This window comes from Schistocerca cancellata, chromosome 2, assembly GCF_023864275.1.
Source record: "Schistocerca cancellata isolate TAMUIC-IGC-003103 chromosome 2, iqSchCanc2.1, whole genome shotgun sequence".
Lineage (NCBI taxonomy): Eukaryota > Metazoa > Arthropoda > Insecta > Orthoptera > Acrididae > Schistocerca > Schistocerca cancellata.
This window is the reverse complement of record NC_064627.1, coordinates 678,917,037-678,938,488: the sequence shown is the minus strand read 5'-3', so window position 1 is coordinate 678,938,488 and position 21,452 is coordinate 678,917,037. Positions and strand designations below refer to the sequence as shown.

Genomic DNA, 21,452 nt, shown 5'->3' with positions numbered 1-21,452 from the left:
TTAATGTCATAGAATGGATGATCTGACAGCCAGCTGTACTACTTATTTTAAAAAAAAATTATATCCATAGATTGAACATGAATTGGCAGTTTATTGAACATTTTGAGTGGGTTTACTTTGTGGGAATTTCCTGTTCTTGCTAATCTGTGGCACGGTACATCTAAATTACCCTTAGTGCTGGTATTGTGTTCATGTATTTCCCCTCTGGCAATAAATTCTGAAATATTATTTTTAATATAGAATACAGACACATAGATGTATAAATTTATAATTGTGTGTATTCTGAGTCTGGAAAAAAGAGGGCGACAGTGCTCCCTATTACCTCTTTTACATATTATGTGTAAGACTTTTTTTTGTAATTTCAAGATATTCTTGATGTGAGGGGAGTACCCCCATATAACCAGACCATATGAAATATGTGACTGGAATTGCCCAAAGTATGTCACCCTAAGGTACTCCAAGCTCACTACCTCCCTTAGTTTCAAGGTAAGGTATGCCACCTGAGATATTTTTTCACATACGTAATTGACATGTTCCTCCCAATAAAGTTTTGCACAGGAGCTTATTGGGTGCAAACCAGTCCAGGGCCTTATCAAGTGTTTCTTTTATTAGTTTATTCAGATCTGAAATGTTCTCATGTGTGGTAAGTAGTGTTGTATTGTCAGCATAACACACGACAGGGTGGGCTATGTTTTTAGGTAAATCATTAATAGCTACAATGAAGAAGAAGGGTCCAAGGATAGACCCTTGTGGTACACCTGTGCTGATTTCCATTACGCAAGAATTTACATTTCTGACTGAAACGAATTGTTTTCGGATACTTAAATAAGAATTTATCGTAGCTAAAGTGCTCCCTCTCACCCCATAAAACTCTAGTTTCCCCAGTAGTACGTCAACAGGAATGCAATCGAAAGCTTTGCTTAGGTCACAAAATACCAGTGATACCATGTTACTGTTTTCAAAAGCTGTTAAGGTTTGGTCAGTGATTTCCAAGATGGCTCCTGTTGTGTTTTTCCCTTTGCAAAAATCAAACTGATTGCTACATAGGATATTGTGTTTTTCAAAGAAGCTGCTTATTTGTGTATGTATCAGTGCTTCAAATATCTTTGAGAATATTGGAACAATGCAGACTGTTCTGTAGCTTTGGGGAAGATGTTTGTCCCCTTTTTTAAAAACTGGGACAGCTTTTGATACCTTAAGTGCATCTGGAAAAACTCCAAATTCTACATATGTATTAAAAATAAAAGCTAATGGTTTGGCAATTGAGTGTATTGTCTTTTTAATTACGTTATTTGATAACCAATAACAGTCCATATGTTTAGAACTTGAAAATTTGGATACAGCTAAAACATCAGCAGGTGTAACAGCCCTCCATTGAAATACCAGGTTAACAGGCAGTGGTGTTTCAACAAGGTCCATTGCAGATGAATGTCTTGCTTTAATACTGTTACTTATTTGTTTAAATGAGTTTAAAAAGTACTGATTAATTCCTAAGGTTCAAGCAGAGCTGTTTCTGTGCGTTTTGGTGTATTCTCTTGTTTTATTATTTGCCATGCTGCCTTGCATTTGTTGGGAACCCTTTCTATACAGTTTTCCACTGCTTGTTTTTTTTTTTTTTTTTTTTTTTTTTTTTTTTTTTTTTTTTTTTTTTTTTTTGCCAGAAGGAGTTTAGTTCTGTAGTATTTTTTGCATTTCAGATATGACCTACAAATGTTCACACTCTGTTCTGCTCCTTGGTTAGCGGCTTGCCTATGCATCTGGTACAGCATATGCATGTCTTCTGCTAGCTCTTCTGTAAACCAATTCTAACTTTTCTTTTTCATTTCACTTGGATATCTAATTTTTTTTACTGATGCACAAGAATACCATAAATCTGTGTACTTTTTAAAGAAGTTATCAAAGGTAATTTCAGCTTTCCTTTCTCCAGATTGACAATTATATATAAAGTCCCAATCTGCACTTCCTAATCTATCAACAAACATGTTTTCTTCCTTTTGTCCTCATACCATTACTACTTTAGGTTCTTCAGTTATAACTGGCCGCCTCTTACAGAGTGTAAGGAGTAGTGGCTTACGATGTGCAAGTCGACTTCCTGCAAGTCTGACTGTAAAATCTTCCCTATGGAAATTCACAACAACATTGTCTATGCAGGCATTCTTACATGTGGCACAGTTATTTGTACAGTAGAGGTCTAATGATCTTAGCATATTCAAAAATGTCCTAGCAACTGGCCTCTGTGAATTAAGTAAGTATTAGTGTCAGTGGTGTTGATAAACAGCCGAAATTTTTAAAACTGAACAAATCTCCAGTGCTTGATGGAATCTCTGTCAGATTCTATACTAAATTTATGGCTGTGTTAACCCCTCTTCTAACTACACTCCTGGAAATTGAAATAAGAACACCGTGAATTCATTGTCCCAGGAAGGGGAAACTTTATTGACACATTCCTGGGGTCAGATACATCACATGATCACACTGACAGAACCACAGGCACATAGACACAGGCAACAGAGCATGCACAATGTCGGCACTAGTACAGTGTATATCCACCTTTCGCAGCAATGCAGGCTGCTATTCTCTCATGGAGACGATCGTAGAGATGCTGGATGTAGTCCTGTGGAATGGCTTGCCATGCCATTTCCACCTGGCGCCTCAGTTGGACCAGCGTTCGTGCTGGACATGCAGACCGCGTGAGACGACGCTTCATCCAGTCCCAAACATGCTCAATGGGGGACAGATCCGGAGATCTTGCTGGCCAGGGTAGTTGACTTACACCTTCTAGAGCACGTTGGGTGGCACGGGATACATGCGGACGTGCATTGTCCTGTTGGAACAGCAAGTTCCCTTGCCGGTCTAGGAATGGTAGAACGATGGGTTCGATGACGGTTTGGATGTACCGTGCACTATTCAGTGTCTCCTCGATGATCACCAGTGGTGTACGGCCAGTGTAGGAGATCGCTCCCCACACCATGATGCCGGGTGTTGGCCCTGTGTGCCTCGGTCGTATGCAGTCCTGATTGTGGCGCTCACCTGCACGGCGCCAAACACGCATACGACCATCATTGGCACCAAGGCAGAAGCGACTCTCATCGCTGAAGACGACACGTCTCCATTCGTCCCTCCATTCACGCCTGTCGCGACACCACTGGAGGCGGGCTGCATGATGTTGGGGTGTGAGCGGAAGACGGCCTAACGGTGTGCGGGACCGTAGCCCAGCTTCATGGAGACGGTTGCGAATGGTCCTCGCCGATACCCCAGGAGCAACAGTGTCCCTAATTTGCTGGGAAGTGGCGGTGCGGTCCCCTACAGCACTGCGTAGGATCCTACGGTCTTGGCGTGCATCCGTGCGTCGCTGCGGTCTGGTCCCAGGTCGACGGGCACGTGCACCTTCCGCCGACCACTGGCGACAACATCGATGTACTGTGGAGACCTCACGCCCCACATGTTGAGCAATTCGGCGGTACGTCCACCCGGCCTCCCGCATGCCCACTATATGCCCTCGCTCAAAGTCCGTCAACTTCACATACGGTTCACGTCCACGCTGTCGCGGCATGCTACCAGTGTTAAAGACTGCGATGGAGCTCCGCATGCCATGGCAAACTGGCTGACACTGACGGCGGCGGTGCACAAATGCTGCGCAGCTAGCACCATTCGACGGCCAACACCGCGGTTCCTGGTGTGTCCGCTGTGCCGTGCGTGTGATCATTGCTTGTACAGCCCTCTCGCAGTGTCCGGAGCAAGTATGGTGGGTCTGACACACCGGTGTCAATGTGTTCTTTTTTCCATTTCCAGGAGTGTATAATCTATCAGAGATCCCTTGAACAAAAAATCATGCCCAGTTGTTGGAAGAAGGCGCAGGTCAGCTGGCTGAAGGGTAGTAGAAATGATCCGCAAAACTACTGTCCAATATCCTTGACACTGATTTGTTGTAGGAATCTTAGAACATATTATAAAGAGGTATCTTGAACAGAATGACCTCCTCAATGCCAGCTGGGATGGATTCTGAAAACTGATCATGTGAAATCCATCTTGCATTTTTCTCACATGACATACTGAAATCTTGGGTCAAGGCAGACAGGTAGATGCTGTATTTCACAAGTTCTGAAAAGCATTTGACTTAGTACCACACCTATGCTTATTGTTAAAAGTATGATCATATGGGGCATCAAGCAAAGTTTGTGACTGGCTTGAGGACTTTTGGTAGGGAGGATGCAAGCTGTCTTGCATGGACAGTCATTGTCAAATGCCGAATTAACTCGGGGTGTGCCCCAGGGAAGTGTGTTTGGACCCTTGCTGTTCATATTTTGTATTAACGACCTTGCAAACAATATTAGTAGTAAAACCAGGTTTATGATTACGATGTAGTTACCTGTAATGAATTACTGCTTGCAAGAAGCTGCATAAATATTCAGTCAGATCTTGATAAGATTGCAAAGTGGTACAGAGATTGGCAACTTGCTTTAAATTTTTAGAAATGTAAACTTTTGCACTTCACAAAATGAAAAAATACAGTATAGTTTCCTATGATTATAATATCAATGAGTCACTGTTGGAATCGACTGACTCACACAAACAGCTGTGTGTAACACTTTGTAGGGATATGAAATCGAATGATCACATAGGTTCAGTCATGGGTAAAGCAGGTTGAAGAATTTGGTTTATTGGTAGAATACTGGATAAGTGCAAAAAAAAAAATCACTCGTGTGACTGGTTTTAGAATATTACTCAAGTGTATGGAATCTTTACCAGAGAGGACTAACAGGGATATTGAATACATACAGAGGAGCACAGCACAAATGGTCACAGGTTTGTTTAATCCATGGGAGAGTGTTGCCGAGATACTGAAAGAAATGAACTGGAAGACCCTTAAAGGTAGATGTAAACTATCCCAACAATGTCTGTTAACACAGTTTTAAGAACTGGCTTTAAATGATGACTCTAGGAATATACTACAAGCCCCTATGTATCATTTGCCTAGGGATAGGGAAGATAATATTAATATAATTACTACAAGCATAGAGACATTCAAGCCATCATTCTTCCTACACTCCATATGTGAATGGAGCAGGAAGAAACCTTAATAACTGGTACAATGGAAGATACTCTCTGCCATGCATCTCTTGGTGATTGGCACAGTACAGCTGTAGATGTATATGTAGACATAGCTGTAGTGTCATCAGGTCCATATATGGTCCCCCACTGCATTCTTTCTGGCAGCTTCCTCTTTAATGCTTTTATCTGTTTCAACTCATCAAACTGCTGGATGAAATAAAGTATCTTTCAAGTGAGCTTTGAAAAACTGTTTCATGCCTCTGCCCTCTGTTTTCTGTGGTGTGGCCCATTTAAAAATTGACCCTTGATTCTAATCTCCTCTCATTTGGATCAAAACTAATTTCAAAGAATACTCAGACTCATTAAACGTCAGATTTTGGCTGTTGAGTCCTTCAACTGAGATAATGCTTCTCCATTAAAGAATCTTTTTACAAATTCAATTTTTAAATCATTTAGTTTTTCAGAAAGTAAATTATCTTTGCAGTATTGCATAAACTCCATGGGCTGGAACTTCTGATCCCTAGGGAAACTTCTCATATTAGACTACGTATAGTACCCAGCATTAAAGAATCTTTCTGAGCAATTACTGCACTTAGTTTTGAACAATTAATAAATTTTTATTTAGTTTACACATTTTGAGCTGCAACTGGCAATCTGTGCTAATAGATTAGAGAACATAAACTTCTTTACCAAGACTGCTAATAATAATCTTTGTTCTTGATAACCATTTATGGCAGTCAGTGTTACCCTCTTCAGATCTCAGCAGACATCTTATTGGATATTTCTTAAAACAGCAGTAAGAGTACTCTTTCTCATGATTTGGTAGCTACCTAACAGACTAAAAGACTGATACATCAACATGTCAGATTTGATTAAATCAAACTGTATATATAGTTATTTTAATCTTGATGCCAATGCATCAGTTTTCTAGTCTTTTATGCAATTACTAGTTCATGGGAAAGAGTACTTTTATTGCTGTTTTAAGAAATATGTAAAAACCTGTCTATCAATATCTGAAGCTGGTAATATTGTCTGCCATAACCAATTATTGAAAGTTAATGTTATTATTAGCATTCTTCAAAAAGAAGTTTATCTTCTCTAATGTAACAACATTTTGCTTCAAAGTTGACTCTTCATTATCAGTTACAACTTTTTCTACTTTTACTGTTTTATCATTTAAAGTATTAAGATGAACAATAGTTTGGCTATTGACAGTTTCAATTTCACATTTTTGCTTAGCGTGTGAGTCATCTTGTTGTCTACCTTATCCACTCTTTTGCTGAACTTTTCTACTTTCTCACATGTAGCCATTACTTGGCCACCTGGTTCACTTCTGACTTCATCAATCTGATTGCTCAGTTTCTTGACTGTTTCACGTGTCATTGTTAAAATTTACGTATTTGTTTCTGAAATTCTGTATTGTATTTGAGCACTTAGTTCCTTTTTTGTTTCTGAAACCTTGACATTGATATTACTAGGTTCACCTAAAATCCTCTTGTCTGACTCTACACTTCTTTCTCTAAATATGAAATCTTGTTTTCTATTTCCCACAGCTCTTTTGAATGTTTATTACCCACCTGGTTAGTTTCTTCAGAAATTCTGCTATTTGTTTCTGAAATCATGTTAATGTTTTTGAGCACCTGTTCTAATACACTTTGAAAATCTGGTAAAGTACTGCTTTCACTCTGATCCAGGGCTGCTTGTTCTAGACCAGTGTTTGTCAAACTTTCTGAGACCAAATATTAGCAACTACTAACACTCTCCCATCCATCATCAACATTAGTACCTAACTAAACTTTATGATGAAAAAGATTTTTCTTTGAACGTTTTCATTTTTAAAATGAACAAGGATAAATGATGTTTAGTTTATGTAGGTGTTTATTATACCAGTAACTAATGAGACAATTTGTACTGCTTGTTTCTGACAGCATTTTTTATTGTGTGATGAAGCAGTTCTCAATGTAGCACGAGCACTATGTACAGCTCCTTCACAGGAAAGGAAACCAACTACTCATACTGAGGGTAAACACTTGCTACAAAACATGCTTTCTCTGCACCACTTCCATCTCTAATGGCACTTGTTTCACTCGCACCCTGCATCCCCATTTAAAATCAACCAAGTTAAAATGTGTGCAATATACTTATGGTTTAAAAATCACTTGATTTCTGGACTTCTTGCTTATGATCTAACAGAACTTGGAAGACTTCAGACTGCCAGTTCTTTGTGTCTGATCTCTGCCACTAACAATAATGATAATAATAATAATACTGTGTATCCTACAGGATACTACTGTGGCAGCTGTTGTATAGTTACTGTGTTTTGTGCTGCTGATTACCATTACAACCTCTCTGAGTAATTGTTGTGATGTTGAATTAATTTAGTTATTCCATATAAGTCAGTGTAGATTGCTACATGTGGTTTGAAATATGCACACAGGCATCAGTGTAACCTACCGTGATGATAATGCGACATAGCAGTTTAAATTCTGAATATTGTTTTTGGGAATGCCACGTATATTTTGAGCATGAGTAAATGCATCTTCAATATATGTAGTGTACTTAATCTCAATATGCAGGCAAAAAGTTATTTATTATTAATGGAAATGTTACACTTTGTTTCAATGAATGACAATGTAATGCAACCAGCAACTAACCCAGCGATAATATAGAGCATGAAATGATTTCTTTTCCCAGCAAATTAATCTAATGTTACACAGAAAGAAAGAATGGTACAAACACCTGTGTATTATTAAGATAATTGCAAAGAATTTCTTTGCAATTATCTCTATAAGAATTGAGTTAACTTTTAATCCTTTGAATTAACTGAAAATATCTTATAGCAGGGGTGAAGTGTCATGTTAGTCTTGTGGTGTTAAATCTCTGAATAAGTTTCATAATAAAAAATATTAACTAACTTTAATATTGAAAACTGACTGTAAAATATCATTAAAGCACTTAGAATTATTTTCCTTTTCTAGTGATGCTAGCAAATATATATATATATTAGATTCACCTGGTCCTACTCCAAATCCCATGCCACTTTCCTTGATGTTGACCTTCACCTGTCCAATGGCCAGCTTCACACGTCCGTCCACATCAAACCCACCAACAAGCAACAGTACCTCCATTACGACAGCTGCCATCCATTCCACATAAAACGGTCCCTTCCCTACAGCCTAGGTCTTCGTGGCAAACGAATCTGCTCCAGTCCGGAATCCCTGAAGCATTACACCAACAACCTGAAAACAGCTTTTGCATCCCGCAACTACCCTCCCGACCTGGTACAGAAGCAAATAACCAGAGCCACTTCCTCATCCTCTCAAACCGAGAACCTCCCACAGAAGAACCACAAAAGTGCCCCACTTGTGACAGGATACTTTCCGGGACTGGATCATATTCTGAATGTGGCTCTCCAGCAGGGATACAACTTCCTCAAATCCTGCCCTGAAATGAGATCCATCCTTCATGAAATCCTCCCCACTCCACCAAGAGTGTCTTTCCGCCGTCCACCTAACCTTCGTAACCTCTTAGTTCATCCCTATGAAATCCCCAAACCACCTTCCCTACCCTCTGGCTCCTACCCTTGTAACTGCCCCCGGTGTAAAACCTGTCCCATGCACCCTCCCACCACCACCTACTCCAGTCCTGTAACCCGGAAGGTGTACACAATCAAAGGCAGAGCCACGTGTGAAAGCACACACGTGATCTACCAACTGACCTGCCTACACTGTGATGCATTCTGTGTGGGAATTACCAGCAACAAATTGTCCATTCGCATGAATGGACACAGGCAGACAGTGTTTGTTGGTAATGAGGATCACCCTGTGGCTAAACATGCCTTGGTGCACGGCCAGCACATCTTGGCGCAGCGTTACACCATCCGGGTTATCTGGATACTTCCCACCAACACCAACCTATCTGAACTCCGGAGATGGGAACTTGCTCTCCAATATATCCTCTCTTCCCGTTATCCACCAGGCCTCAATCTCCGCTAATTTCAAGTTGCCGCCACTCATACCTCACCTGTCATTCAACAACATCTTTGCCTCTGCACTTCTGCCTCGACTGACATCTCTGCCCAAACTCTTTGTCTTTAAATATGTCTGCTTGTGTCTTTATATGTGTGGATGGATATGTGTGTGTGTGCAAGTGTATACCCGTCCCTTTTTCCCCCTAAGGTAAGTCTTTCCGCTCCCGGGACTGGAATGACTCCTTACCCTCTCCCTTAAAACCCACATCCTTTCGTCTTTCCCTCTCCTTCCCTCTTTCCTGATGAGGCAACAGTTTGTTGCGAAAGCTTGAATTTTGTGTGTATGTTTGTGTTCGTTTGTGTGTCTGTTGACCTGCCAGCACTTTCATTTGGTAAGTCACATTATCTTTGTTTATATATATATATATATTTAAAAAGAAAGATGATGAGACTTACCAAACAAAAGCGCTGGCAGGTCGATAGACACACAGACAAACACAAACATACACACAAAATCTAGCTTTCGCAACCAATGGTTGCCTCGTCAGGAAAGAGGGAAGGAGAGGGAAAGACAAAAGGATTTGGGTTTTAAGGGAGAGGGTAAGGAGTCATTCCAATCCCGGGAGCGGAAAGACTTACCTTAGGGGGAAAAAAGGAGGGAAAAAAGGACAGGTATACACTCGCACACACACACATATCCATCCTCATATACACAGACACAAGCAGACATTTGTAAAGGCAAAGAGTTTGGGCAGAGATGTCAGTCGGGGCGGATGTACAAAGGCAAAGATGATGTTGAAAGACAGGTGAGGTACGAGCGGCGGCAAATTGAAATTAGAAATTAGCGGAGATTGAGGCCTGGCGGATAGCGAGAAGAGAGGATATGCTGAAGGGCAAGTTCCCATCTCCGGAGTTCTGACAGGTTGGTGTTAGTGGGAAGTATCCAGATAACCCGGACGGTGTAACACTGTGCCAAGATGTGCTGGCCGTGCACCAAGGCATGTTTAGCCACAGGGTGATCCTCATTACCAACAAACACTGTCTGCCTGTGTCCATTCATGCTTGTGTCTGTCCATTCGCATGAATGGACACAGGCAGACAGTGTTTGTTGGTAATGAGGATCACCCTGTGGCTAAACATGCCTTGGTGCACGGCCAGCACATCTTGGCACAGTGTTACACCGTCCGGGTTATCTGGATACTTCCCACTAACACCAACCTGTCAGAACTCCGGAGATGGGAACTTGCCCTTCAGCATATCCTCTCTTCTCGCTATCCGCCAGGCCTCAATCTCCGCTAATTTCTAATTTCAATTTGCCGCCGCTCGTACCTCACCTGTCTTTCAACATCATCTTTGCCTTTGTACATCCGCCCCGACTGACATCTCTGCCCAAACTCTTTGCCTTTACAAATGTCTGCTTGTGTCTGTGTATATGAGGATGGATATGTGTGTGTGTGCGAGTGTATACCTGTCCTTTTTTCCCTCCTTTTTTCCCCCTAAGGTAAGTCTTTCCGCTCCCGGGATTGGAATGACTCCTTACCCTCTCCCTTAAAACCCAAATCCTTTTGTCTTTCCCTCTCCTTCCCTCTTTCCTGACGAGGCAACCATTGGTTGCGAAAGCTAGATTTTGTGTGTATGTTTGTGTTTGTCTGTGTGTCTATCGACCTGCCAGCGCTTTTGTTTGGTAAGTCTCATCATCTTTCTTTTTAAATATATTTTTCCCACGTGGAACGTTTCCCTCTATTATAGTCATATATATATATATATATATATATATATATATATATATATATATATATATATATATATATATATATATATATATATATATACTGAAATATTTTCAGTACACTTAATAGCAGGCCCAGCGCCACCAAAACAATCGAAGCCAGATGGGTAACTGACAGCAATATTATTATTATTGTCTTTAAATAAATTTTACATGGAAGGAGAGGTATTTTTGAAAGGAAACATAAAATACCTTCAGAACAAACATGGCTCTTGTGTATATAAATTACACTTGAAGTTTCATGGTTTCATTGATTGATTGACTGATATGTTTATTCATCCATATAACAATACAAATTGTATGGACATCATCAATTGTATCTTATGAATTAAAACATACATAGGTTCTTACAATGTTTCCAATTCAATTCTGACAATTTTTAGAGGTCATTTCTTACAATATTTATAATTATGCCATGTGCTGTCACTCTATAGAGGCCTATGTTGTATTTGTGTGTACTAAATAGCTATCTACAATTATTCTAAATATTCATTTACCTTGTCACAACTTATGCTTAATAAATAAGTCTTTAGCTTTTGGCTAAAGATATGAAGTTCCTTTATACCTAGTATTTACTGTGGCAGTCTGTTGTACAGTTTTAGGCCATTGTATAGCCTACTGTTCTGTGTTTTGGACTTGTTTCTCCTGTTTAGGTATAAGTAGTAGCTGGATCTAGTTTCATGGTCATGTATTGAGTTGTTTATAGCATGTAGATGAATAGCTTTCCTTACTTACATTACAGTATGGAAAAATGATTCACATGGGACATTCAGAATTTCTAGTTTTTTGAATAAATCAATCTAATGGGCCATATTGTTGCTATTTGTCATTATCCATACAGCTCTTTTCTGTACCTTGAAGACAGACTGAATATTCCCATCACTTGTTCACCAAAACATGATTCCATAACTGAGAATTGAGTGTATGTATCCAAAACATGTTATTTTGAGGCATGAAATATTGCACACTGGTGCAAGTATTTGTAGAGCATAACATGCTGTGGATAGTCTCTTTGTTAAATCTTTTGCACGTTCTGTCCATTTTAACTGCCAATCTACCTTCAACCCCAAAAATTTGGTATCCATTAAACATTCTATTACATCATCATTAATTGTTAATTTATCATTATTGTGTCTTTTATTCAACCGGAATTATATACGATTAGTTTTATTTACGTTTAAAGTTACTTTATTTTTCAGTGACCACATGAGAACATCTTTGAGGGCTTCATTAGCCTTTTCTGTCAACTGTGTATGGAGGTTTGGCTCTAAGCACTATGTTGCTGTCATCAGAAAACAGTATCTTTTCCCCACATCTGATACTCTGTGGAAAATCATTAATGTAAATAAGAAAAAGAATTGGAACTAATATACTACCTTGTGGGACACCTATATAAATATTTTTTGGATTTGATAAGTCTTACTAGAAATACTTCTGAAGTATATGAAATCTTAAAATGCTGCATCCGGTTTCCTAGGTATGATTGAAGCCACTTGTTAAGAACACCTCCTGTTCCTAGTAACTCTAATTTATGTAATAAAATTATGTGGTCCACTGTATCAAATGCCTTTGATAAGACCAAGAAAATTCCAGTGCCTCAAGAATGACCTTTGTAAGCTGTGCAATAGCTGATTTTGTACCTCTTTTGGGTCTGAAACCATGTTGTTCTTTGCAAAGAAGGTTAAACTGATTTAGATACTGTGTTAATCCATTTTTCATTACTTTTTCAATAATTTTGGAAACGGTGGACAGTAAGGAGGTTGGTCTGTAGTTTTCTACATTTTCTGCATCACCATTTTTAAGTATGGGTATTACTTTTGCTTGTTTTAGGTTCTTGGGAAAACAGCCAGATTTGAATGATTCATTGATTACTTTTGTTAATGGAGCTTTTATGGAATTTGCACATTCTTGAAGGACTCAAGCTGGTATTTCACCTAGTCCAGTTGATTTTGTATTTTTTAATTGATGTATAACTTGTGCAACCTTTTTCTCAGTTGCCGGTTAGAGTGCCATTGAGCTTGGTGGATGGTTCTTGTTGAGTAAGACATACATGTCAGGAAAGTTCTGTTGTCATTTCTTAGCAATGCTGTTGAAGTACACATTTACAGAGTTAACTATTTCTTTTGGGAGGTTCATTTGTCTATGTTTGTTCTAAATTTGTGAATTCAAAAGTTTTTGCCCTGTGTGCTGTTTCCCACTTGATAATATTCCAGGCTGCTTTGCTTTTGTTTTCTACCTCCAATAGTATTTTATGGTTTGTTAGTTTTTTAGCATCTAGTAGTAACTTTCTATAGATTCTCTTGTAGTTTTTATAAAATTGCAAAAAGGCTGGGTCAGTCTCTCTATTTTTGATTGAAGCAAGATACCTAAGAATTTAAGAGGATTTTTTGATACTTCTGGTTATCCATATATTTTTCTCAGAAGTTGCAATGGTACGCAAAGTTTTGGGGAATGCTTCCTCAAATTTTAGTTTAAAAATGGACATGAAACACTTATACATTTTGTTCACATTCATTTCCGCATGGACTTCCTCCCACCATTCACATTGTATCTGGGATGAAAATTCATGCAGGTTTGACTTTAAGAAGAGCCTTTTGTATACTTTTAATTTAGCAGGCTTTTCTACACAAAAATTTACTTTTAATGTCTGACACAAATGATCTAATAAGCCTAGATCTTGAACATGTATGTAGCGTTTTTTCCTGTCTATGTCTGTTGCTACACGGTCTATCAATGTAGAAGATTGTTTAGTTATTCTAGTGGGACAGCTTACAAATGAAGTCATGCCATAACTGTAGAAAACATTTAAATAGGCATGACTGACATCATATGACTTCATTTTATTGATAGTGAGATCCCCACAGACGATTATGCTTGTTTTTGAGCAAGATACCTTAGCTAGTGTCTGATTTAGTTTTGAGAAAAAAATATCCACATCAGCTCTCAGTTGGTACACACAAATTACCATTAATTTTTTGACATGTTGTGTTTTGTTACTTCAGTAGCTGAGAGTTCAAATTGTTTACCAACACTTAATACGGTAAGGTCATTTCTTTGTTTAAATGAAATACCTTTCTTCTCATAAATACACAAACCCCCACCTTTCATGGAGAGTCTACTGTAGAAACAAGCAACTTCATATGAGGCTAAGGCTAAATATGAGATTTCAATCCCTTTGCACCAGTGTTCTGTAAGACACACAACTTAACTGTATAATGTTTGTAGATTTACTTCTATTTGCTGAAGATTGCTTTTTATGGATTTATATTCTGGTGAAGTACTGTTAAACATTTAGTTGTACTTATCGTGGTTGCCTCCTCCTCTTTGTGCTTGATGTTAAAAATCTTTCTGATGGTTGGAGGCAGTGTTTTCCTCCTGCTTGCTACACTGTGCATTTCACTTGCTGTTCTTTCCTGTTCTTCTGGTGGAGTTTCTGCTGAGTCATCTATTGCTGTTGTTGTTGGTTGTGTAGATGTACATGTTGTGACCATTTCCTTTGCCTGTGTAGACATTGGTCCTAGGTCTTTTATTGCTACTGTTGCTGGTATTGTTACAAATGCTTTCCTGTTGACACTTACTTCCATATCTGATCCTTCTCTAAGTTAAGCACTACTACAGCTGGATTCATTAGGCAGGCAGGGATCTCCATGTCATTGATAGCCTTGCTTGTGCAAGATACTTTGCACTCCTCTTTTGCTGTTGGCAGTGCAATTCTCTCATATTTATCACTTATGGAGAAAACACTTGCCACAAATATTTTGATCCTCTGGCAGATTAAAGATTTGACCCACTTATTTAGATGCATTCTGTGTCTCGTAAAGTGCTTTCTTTCCAGGTCATTTAGGGTGAGAAAAACAGCATTTAAAAGTGGATTGACATACCTTTTTGTAGGCCCTGTTTGCTTTGAGGATCTCCTTGTTTACACACAACAATCCAGTAAGGTAATGCCTATATGGTGTGCCCAGCACAATTATTTTCTGATCCCCAAATGTACAGAGTATCTCTCTTAAAACTCTTGTTGCTACTTTCAGTTTATTTCTATGTACATCATTTGCATTGTCTACTATTGTGGTACACTGGTTTTGCAACACACAATTACTGTTTTTATGGTCCTTCTGTATTTCCTGTAATCCTGCTCCAGGTTTCACCACACTTGTAGCATTGAGGTCTTGTGGATAACGAAGAATTTCTGCTATTCCTCTGCCGTGGCTGTCAGAAAGCAACACTATACTAACAGTTTTTGGTAACCCTTTGTTTACATTGTTACCCTGCTGCTTGTTTACCTTCATTTCATGACAGTTGTTTTCTGTAGCTGTACTTCGACATACTTGGAACTTATTGAAATACAGTATATTTTAATGGAAAATATGTACAATATTTGTCACAAGATATTATCAGACTTGACAAAATGACTTATAATATTACAGATATTACTTTCTTATTCTGCATTACCTTCATATCGGTTGAATAAATCATGTCATACATTAGACAGGCTTCCAGGTGATGCCACAGCTGTTAATAATAAAATAATTTTTCATCTACTGAGGGAACTACCTACAACTTGGACAAGGCATTTTCATGAGGTATTTCAGCATATGTGATGTATATGTCACAGTTTTACTGTCTTAGAGGCATGGTAAAACTACAAAGTATGTGTGTAGTTTGTGGACTATTCCAGGAAGATGTTCATACATTCATTTCACAAGCTGTATCCTCCACCACATAATGTCACTGTTATCATTAGCATCTGAAAAAGGAAATGTAATTATTGGTAATAAATGTAATCAGTATTACAGTCTTATGAAAACTTAATAGTAGCAATAATCATTTAAAAATAATTCAGTTTTGTGACTTACACACAACTGAACCCTTCTGATTTCACCCCTTAAAAAGTTACAGTTTACCTCTTGGAGGTATTTCCCCCATGTTGGCAACCACTGTTCCAGAGCCACATGATCTAGCCCTGATTAGTCTAATGCTACCATTTCTATGGTTGATTAAACTAATTCTGTCTCGCATACAGCCTCCGGTTGGTTTTTTTTTTTTCTTTTTTTTTTTTCAGTGGTCTATTAGTCATGTTGAAATATTTGACTAACATCATTAGCAGAAAAAGTATGACATAAATGTGTAAAGCTGTTAGCAGTATCTTCCACACTTTCACATAGCACAACACAAAATTCAAATGTAAATGAATTGTAGGAATGTTCTTATCTAGTGCCACATATAAACAGAAGTCCAGAATTCAGGCTTCCACTTATGCAACCTGCTTTCAAAGTTACCATCAGTTCTGATAACATTTAATATTGCTCTGGTTCACATGAAAACTTCCTAAAATACTCTACAATAGACAATTCAATGCATTATATAGGGCACAACTGAATCCTGCAGCATGGCACTGGTAAAAAGGGCTCTTGGAAATCTCATCTGGAATCAGTGCCACATCCGCATTACACTGGGTCAGCACCACAAACTCTGACTTTGTGAGAAAACTAAGTACTTCAAAATTACTTACCTTAGTTTATGATGTTTTTGCCAGGGCTGAAACTGCATAGTTGTATGCTCGAGAATCTCTTGTATGCAATTTTGTGATAATGGATTCAATGTTGTTATAAATAAAACACTGGCTGTATAATTCAGTTGAAGAGTTCCATTTAGTACACCAGTAGAGTCGGTCTAACTCAGTGTAATAAAACATTTTACAATAAGTGCCCCAACTGCATAATACTTGACAGAGGTGAGCACTACAAAAGAACATCTGCTTTCTTTGACATACAGAAACCTTCTTGATGGATTTACTCAAAAATCAAATAAGCAATTACATTTTAACCTATTTATGTAGGTGATACATATCAGACAATGTGTATGACAAAACTTAAACAAATATTGGTGATTTTAATGAACTAATTCTACATGTGTGTAATCATCATTAATTGTGGAAATACAATTTATAGTTCTTGCATTTAGCAACACAGATAACAGTAACACAGTAATGTTTTGAAATTCTGTTACATGCTACAATATAATTAGGACAATGATCTAGGCTGAAGCAATAAATTAAAATTTGCGCTAGCCCCAGGATTCAAACATGGGCTCCTGCTTACTAGGTGGATGAGCTAAGTGCTGCGTCACATTGCAGCTACCACAGCTGCATGGATTACCCTAGTACATCTCCCTCCCTGATACAAATTGCAGTTCATGCAATTTAATTATTTCACATTTTGAATAACGATTCTGCTCAGCAGGATTGGCAAGGTGTAAAGTGTATTTCAGCTAATGATTCTTGTAAGCTTCCTCATTAGTTATAATTTCTCGAGGTAATTACTTTTTGTAAATAAGCAAATTTTCAAGTTTCATTAATATCCTATATCACTTCACATGGCCTTCCAGTCCTCTACAAATATAATAATTATGAAACAAAAGTGAATGTTATTCATATTTAAACTGCTTCGCAGTCTATTTGTTTTGAAAATTTGCATATTGCAAATATGGTTGTAATCATGACTCATTAACAATCTTTTCATTGCTAATTGCTAGAATATAAGCTGAATATTATGAAATTGTGTTGGTATAAGTCACACAGATAGTGTTGTCAAGTTTGTTATTCGAAATATGAGTTTTGTGTGCTGAAAACAGAGTGTGGAAAATACTGGTGAAGAACCTGATCCACAGTAAGAGGTAATGCACTATTCAATACCTGCCTGGAATACTTACTGAAATGATCAGTTCTCCGCCTAAAACATTATAGTCTATGGAGTACAGTTTAACTTTTTGTGAAAGCAATCTGTGGCCTGCTAACATGGAGCAAAACTTTTCTTGCATGCTTTTGTACACTGTTAAATTTTGTAGAACAATAGCTATTATACAAATCAATTAGCATATGTGATGTCTTTTATTTTTTCTCACAATACTGCTATCTTTACCTTATTGTTACAGGAACCTGTATTGCAAGTCACCGAGAAAACTCTGTGCTGCTGCTGTTGCCGTTCTGGCCCTTTGACATTAGTTGCTAACATTCCAGCTACAGGATTTGTCTCTGGTCAAGAGATACCTATTACTGTAGAGGTTGATAATGCAACTGAGGAAACAATAAGTGCTGTTACATGCTCCCTGAAGAAGGTATTGTACAGTAACAGTTTGTTTCCAATAAACTAATTTCAGTCTTGAAAAAAATTTAATGTGAGTGGAAGAATATTGCTCACAATTTTTTGTAAAATAATCAAAGAATGAAAGAAATCTAGCATATTTAAAATTATGTGACAAGGGTGTCGATCATCAATAAATGTAAATTTGTTGTGTGTAGAAAGATCCTCTACATTTCCTCAGGATTTTTTTAGTTCAAAATTTTTCCTTCAGAGTAAGTAAAGGAACATAGAAACTTACAATAACATTGAAAATATCCCATTACAATGATTTCTGTACTAATAAACAGGAACAACACAAGCTGAAATTACATGGAAGTTGAGTGAAAAGTGCAACAAAATAATGTAGACAAATTTATATTTCAGAATTGGCAGTCTTTTTGCTGTAAATTTATGTAAATAGGAGCAAGGAATGTGAATGTGCTAAGAATTCTGATGACTTCTGTTACTGCCATTTGATTTCAATATATACCTGTTGCTTCTAACTTGTTTCTCTAAACTCCAGATTCCAAATGAGTAACTTGTCTATTCCATTATTTACTGTTCCTCTTTCATGTGTATATCCTGTAAACATTGTTCATAATTTCTCGAAAATTGATATTTATTATCTTTTGGTTATTTTTATTATATATGTTTTATAGAAGATGGGCAACTGTCAGCCTCTTAGTCAACTTGATTTTGTCTGTATTTGTAAACCTTTAGGATCCATTATCATTGTCATTCCATTTCCATTTTACATACAAACCCTAAATTACTCATAATTTCAAAGAAAATACTCACTTTTGTTGCCTTAACAATACTACTTGCTGCTCTCTTTCTACTGTAGTAAGAGCCACTTGGCATCACTGTTCCAGTGGTCAAATGTGATCCCTAAAATGCTGTATCTGAGAATGTCACAGTGTTAAAAAGACAATATATAGTAGTTTCTCTGCAAAGGAAATTAGAAGTAATAAAAAAATTGATAGTGGTGTGAAACTGATTAGTGTCTTCATACATACTATTTAGATCATTGTCAAGTGTAGCATGGGGTACTTCCTATTGTACAACATATTAGAGTTCCTTTTGATTCAGTTCAATTCCAGAATATGAGAAGAATGACGGCTTACATTTCTCCGTGTGCACTGTAATTAGTTGGATCTTGACTCTGCAATCCCTATGGGAGCGATATACAAACAGGCTACACGATATTCCCAGATTCCTCAGTTAATACTGGTTCTTAAAACATGTCACGTACTAGGGTAGCTGACACCTATCTTCAAGCATCTGCCAATTGAGACTACTCAGCATTTCCGTGATGTTCTTTGATGAATCAAACAAACCTGAGATTATTGTTGCTGCCTTCTTTCTAAGCAAGCTGTATACCCCATTGGTCCTATTTCATATGGATCTCACATACTTGAGCAATATTCTAGGATGGGTCACACAATGGTTTTGTAAGTACTCTCTTTTGTAGACTGATTGCATTTTCCCAGAATTGTAACTATGAATCAAAGTCTACCACCTGCTTTACCCATTATCGAGTGTATTGACCAAGTAATATACAAAATCGATCCAAGTAACACAAACAAGACTTTATTCATAAACCTCTGAACAAAAACAGAAGTAAGCCTCTTTTGACTCCACATGTAACAAGACAAATGACATAAGTGATACACAGAACAACAGAGTGGGAGAAACTAAAAGAACATAGTGAGAGTGAATTACCATTGCTCCACATGTATTTAGCTGCGAGTCACTGTGAGACACCATGGCAGACACTGTACCATGTGCACGCTTCCTACAGGTGGCCTCTAGTGGCTGGTCCATGCTGGTACAGTTGGTGGTTGATCGAAGTACACCCTCACAGTGACACTACCCTCAGCGCACTCAGTAGCAGAATACAGAACACCTGCCTTGGCAACAGAGGAGATACTGGTGGCCTGGTGAGAGAGGCATCCATCAGATCCAGAGTGGCAGCAGCTGCTGATGATGGTGGGGCTGGGACGACGTGCTGGTCAGCATCAGAACGTAGGACCAGAACACAAAGAGATGCACACACACCTGAGGGCAGTGGGCACGTTTGGCAACCGATAACAGCACCAGAGAGAAGGGTGCCATCACCATCTCTGTGTTGTCATCAGCAGACAGGTCCCAGTGCAGAGTAGATGGATCTGGACCCACTGGTAACAGTGACTGAGGCAGTGATGGTAAGGGGGCTGGTGGAGGCAGCCTGACCGGTACAGCAGGCTTTGGTAATGCATCTGAGGCCAGAGACAGACCAGCACTCAGTGCTAGGAAGCTGGAACCCCAGGGCACCACACATGGAGGAGACAACCATGGGACAGGGGTGCCTTCACAGCAGGTGATGACAGGGTCGGGGTGGAGGGTGGTGGGGTGGGCGGTGGTGACACGAGCCGCATCTGCGAATTGGTAGATTTCATCAGTGAGTTGGAGCGCACTGATCAAAGTGGCATACCACCAACCCATTGGCCATATGGACATCACAAAGATGGCGCCCCAGCTTCAGGCAACAGGGGCTGGTATCCACTTGGGTTGGTGATCAAACCCTTGTACTCACACCAGCGATCACAGCATGAAGTGGCTGGTGAGCCCAACCATGGCACTTATAGTACAGGTTGCAAGAGATGGAGGAGTGTGTGTCGCTGCCGACCCTGAAGTAACTTAACTCAGTCAGGCTCCATTCCCCCATAGGTGTGAAGCAATAGGTTCCCAGAAAAAGGAGGAGGGTGTTGTCTGGTGAAGAATTAACTACAAAGTTTTTTGTTTGGGGCTTGAATGTAAGCAGTAGTCATTCTGCTTTACCATTTGATTGAGGTTCAAATGGCAGAGCTATAACATGACAAATGCTGTCAATTGGAAGATGTGAAAAGTGAATTGGGACCTGTTATCAGAAACTAAAGTACAAGGCAACCACTTGATAGAAAAAAACTCTAAAATGTGTATGAATTGTGACTTAAGCCAACATCAATGTACACTCAAGAATGTAAGGAAAAGGGGACAATACACCCACAACCAAGAGCCAATAGGAATTCAAGAAGGAACCTGCAACATCTACATGAAAGCATTCCCATGGCTGGCATGGAGCAGGCCAGGGGACAGAGGTGCTGTGGGAGCTGCATGTTGTCAAGTACACAGCTCACAAGCCATGACAAAATGTACAATTTCTCCATCAGTCTCTGGCCAAGAAACATGTCTCCTTGCTAATAGTTTAGTGTGCAAAACTCCCCAATGGCCCTGGTGGAGGAGTCGTAGAACCTCATGCAATAACGTGATGGGAATGACTACTCTGGGAGAGAGGTGTTCCGTGAACAACAGCAAACCACTGTCAAATGCAGAGAGGCGATGCTGTAAGGAAAGTTGTTGTCAGGGGCCTGAAGCCTGTTCTGGCAGTTTATCTGGCGAGCCTTGTTGAACAAACTGAACCACCTGCTGGAGAATCGGATTGGTTAAATGGCAGCTGGTATGCGTGAGTTTATAACTGAAACTCCCTTGACTGCATTCT

General features: G+C 38.9%; 1 protein-coding gene across 1 annotated transcript in view; it reads left to right on the top strand.

Moving 5' to 3' along the window:
• LOC126157479 (arrestin domain-containing protein 3-like) overlaps positions 1 to 21,452 on the top strand; it is an 84,822-nt gene that overhangs the window by 44,484 nt on the left and 18,886 nt on the right. Inside the window, exon 4 of the mRNA XM_049916377.1 lies at positions 17,745 to 17,927. Coding sequence (XP_049772334.1) covers positions 17,745 to 17,927 — 183 coding nt within the window. The remainder of the gene's footprint in view (positions 1 to 17,744; positions 17,928 to 21,452) is intronic.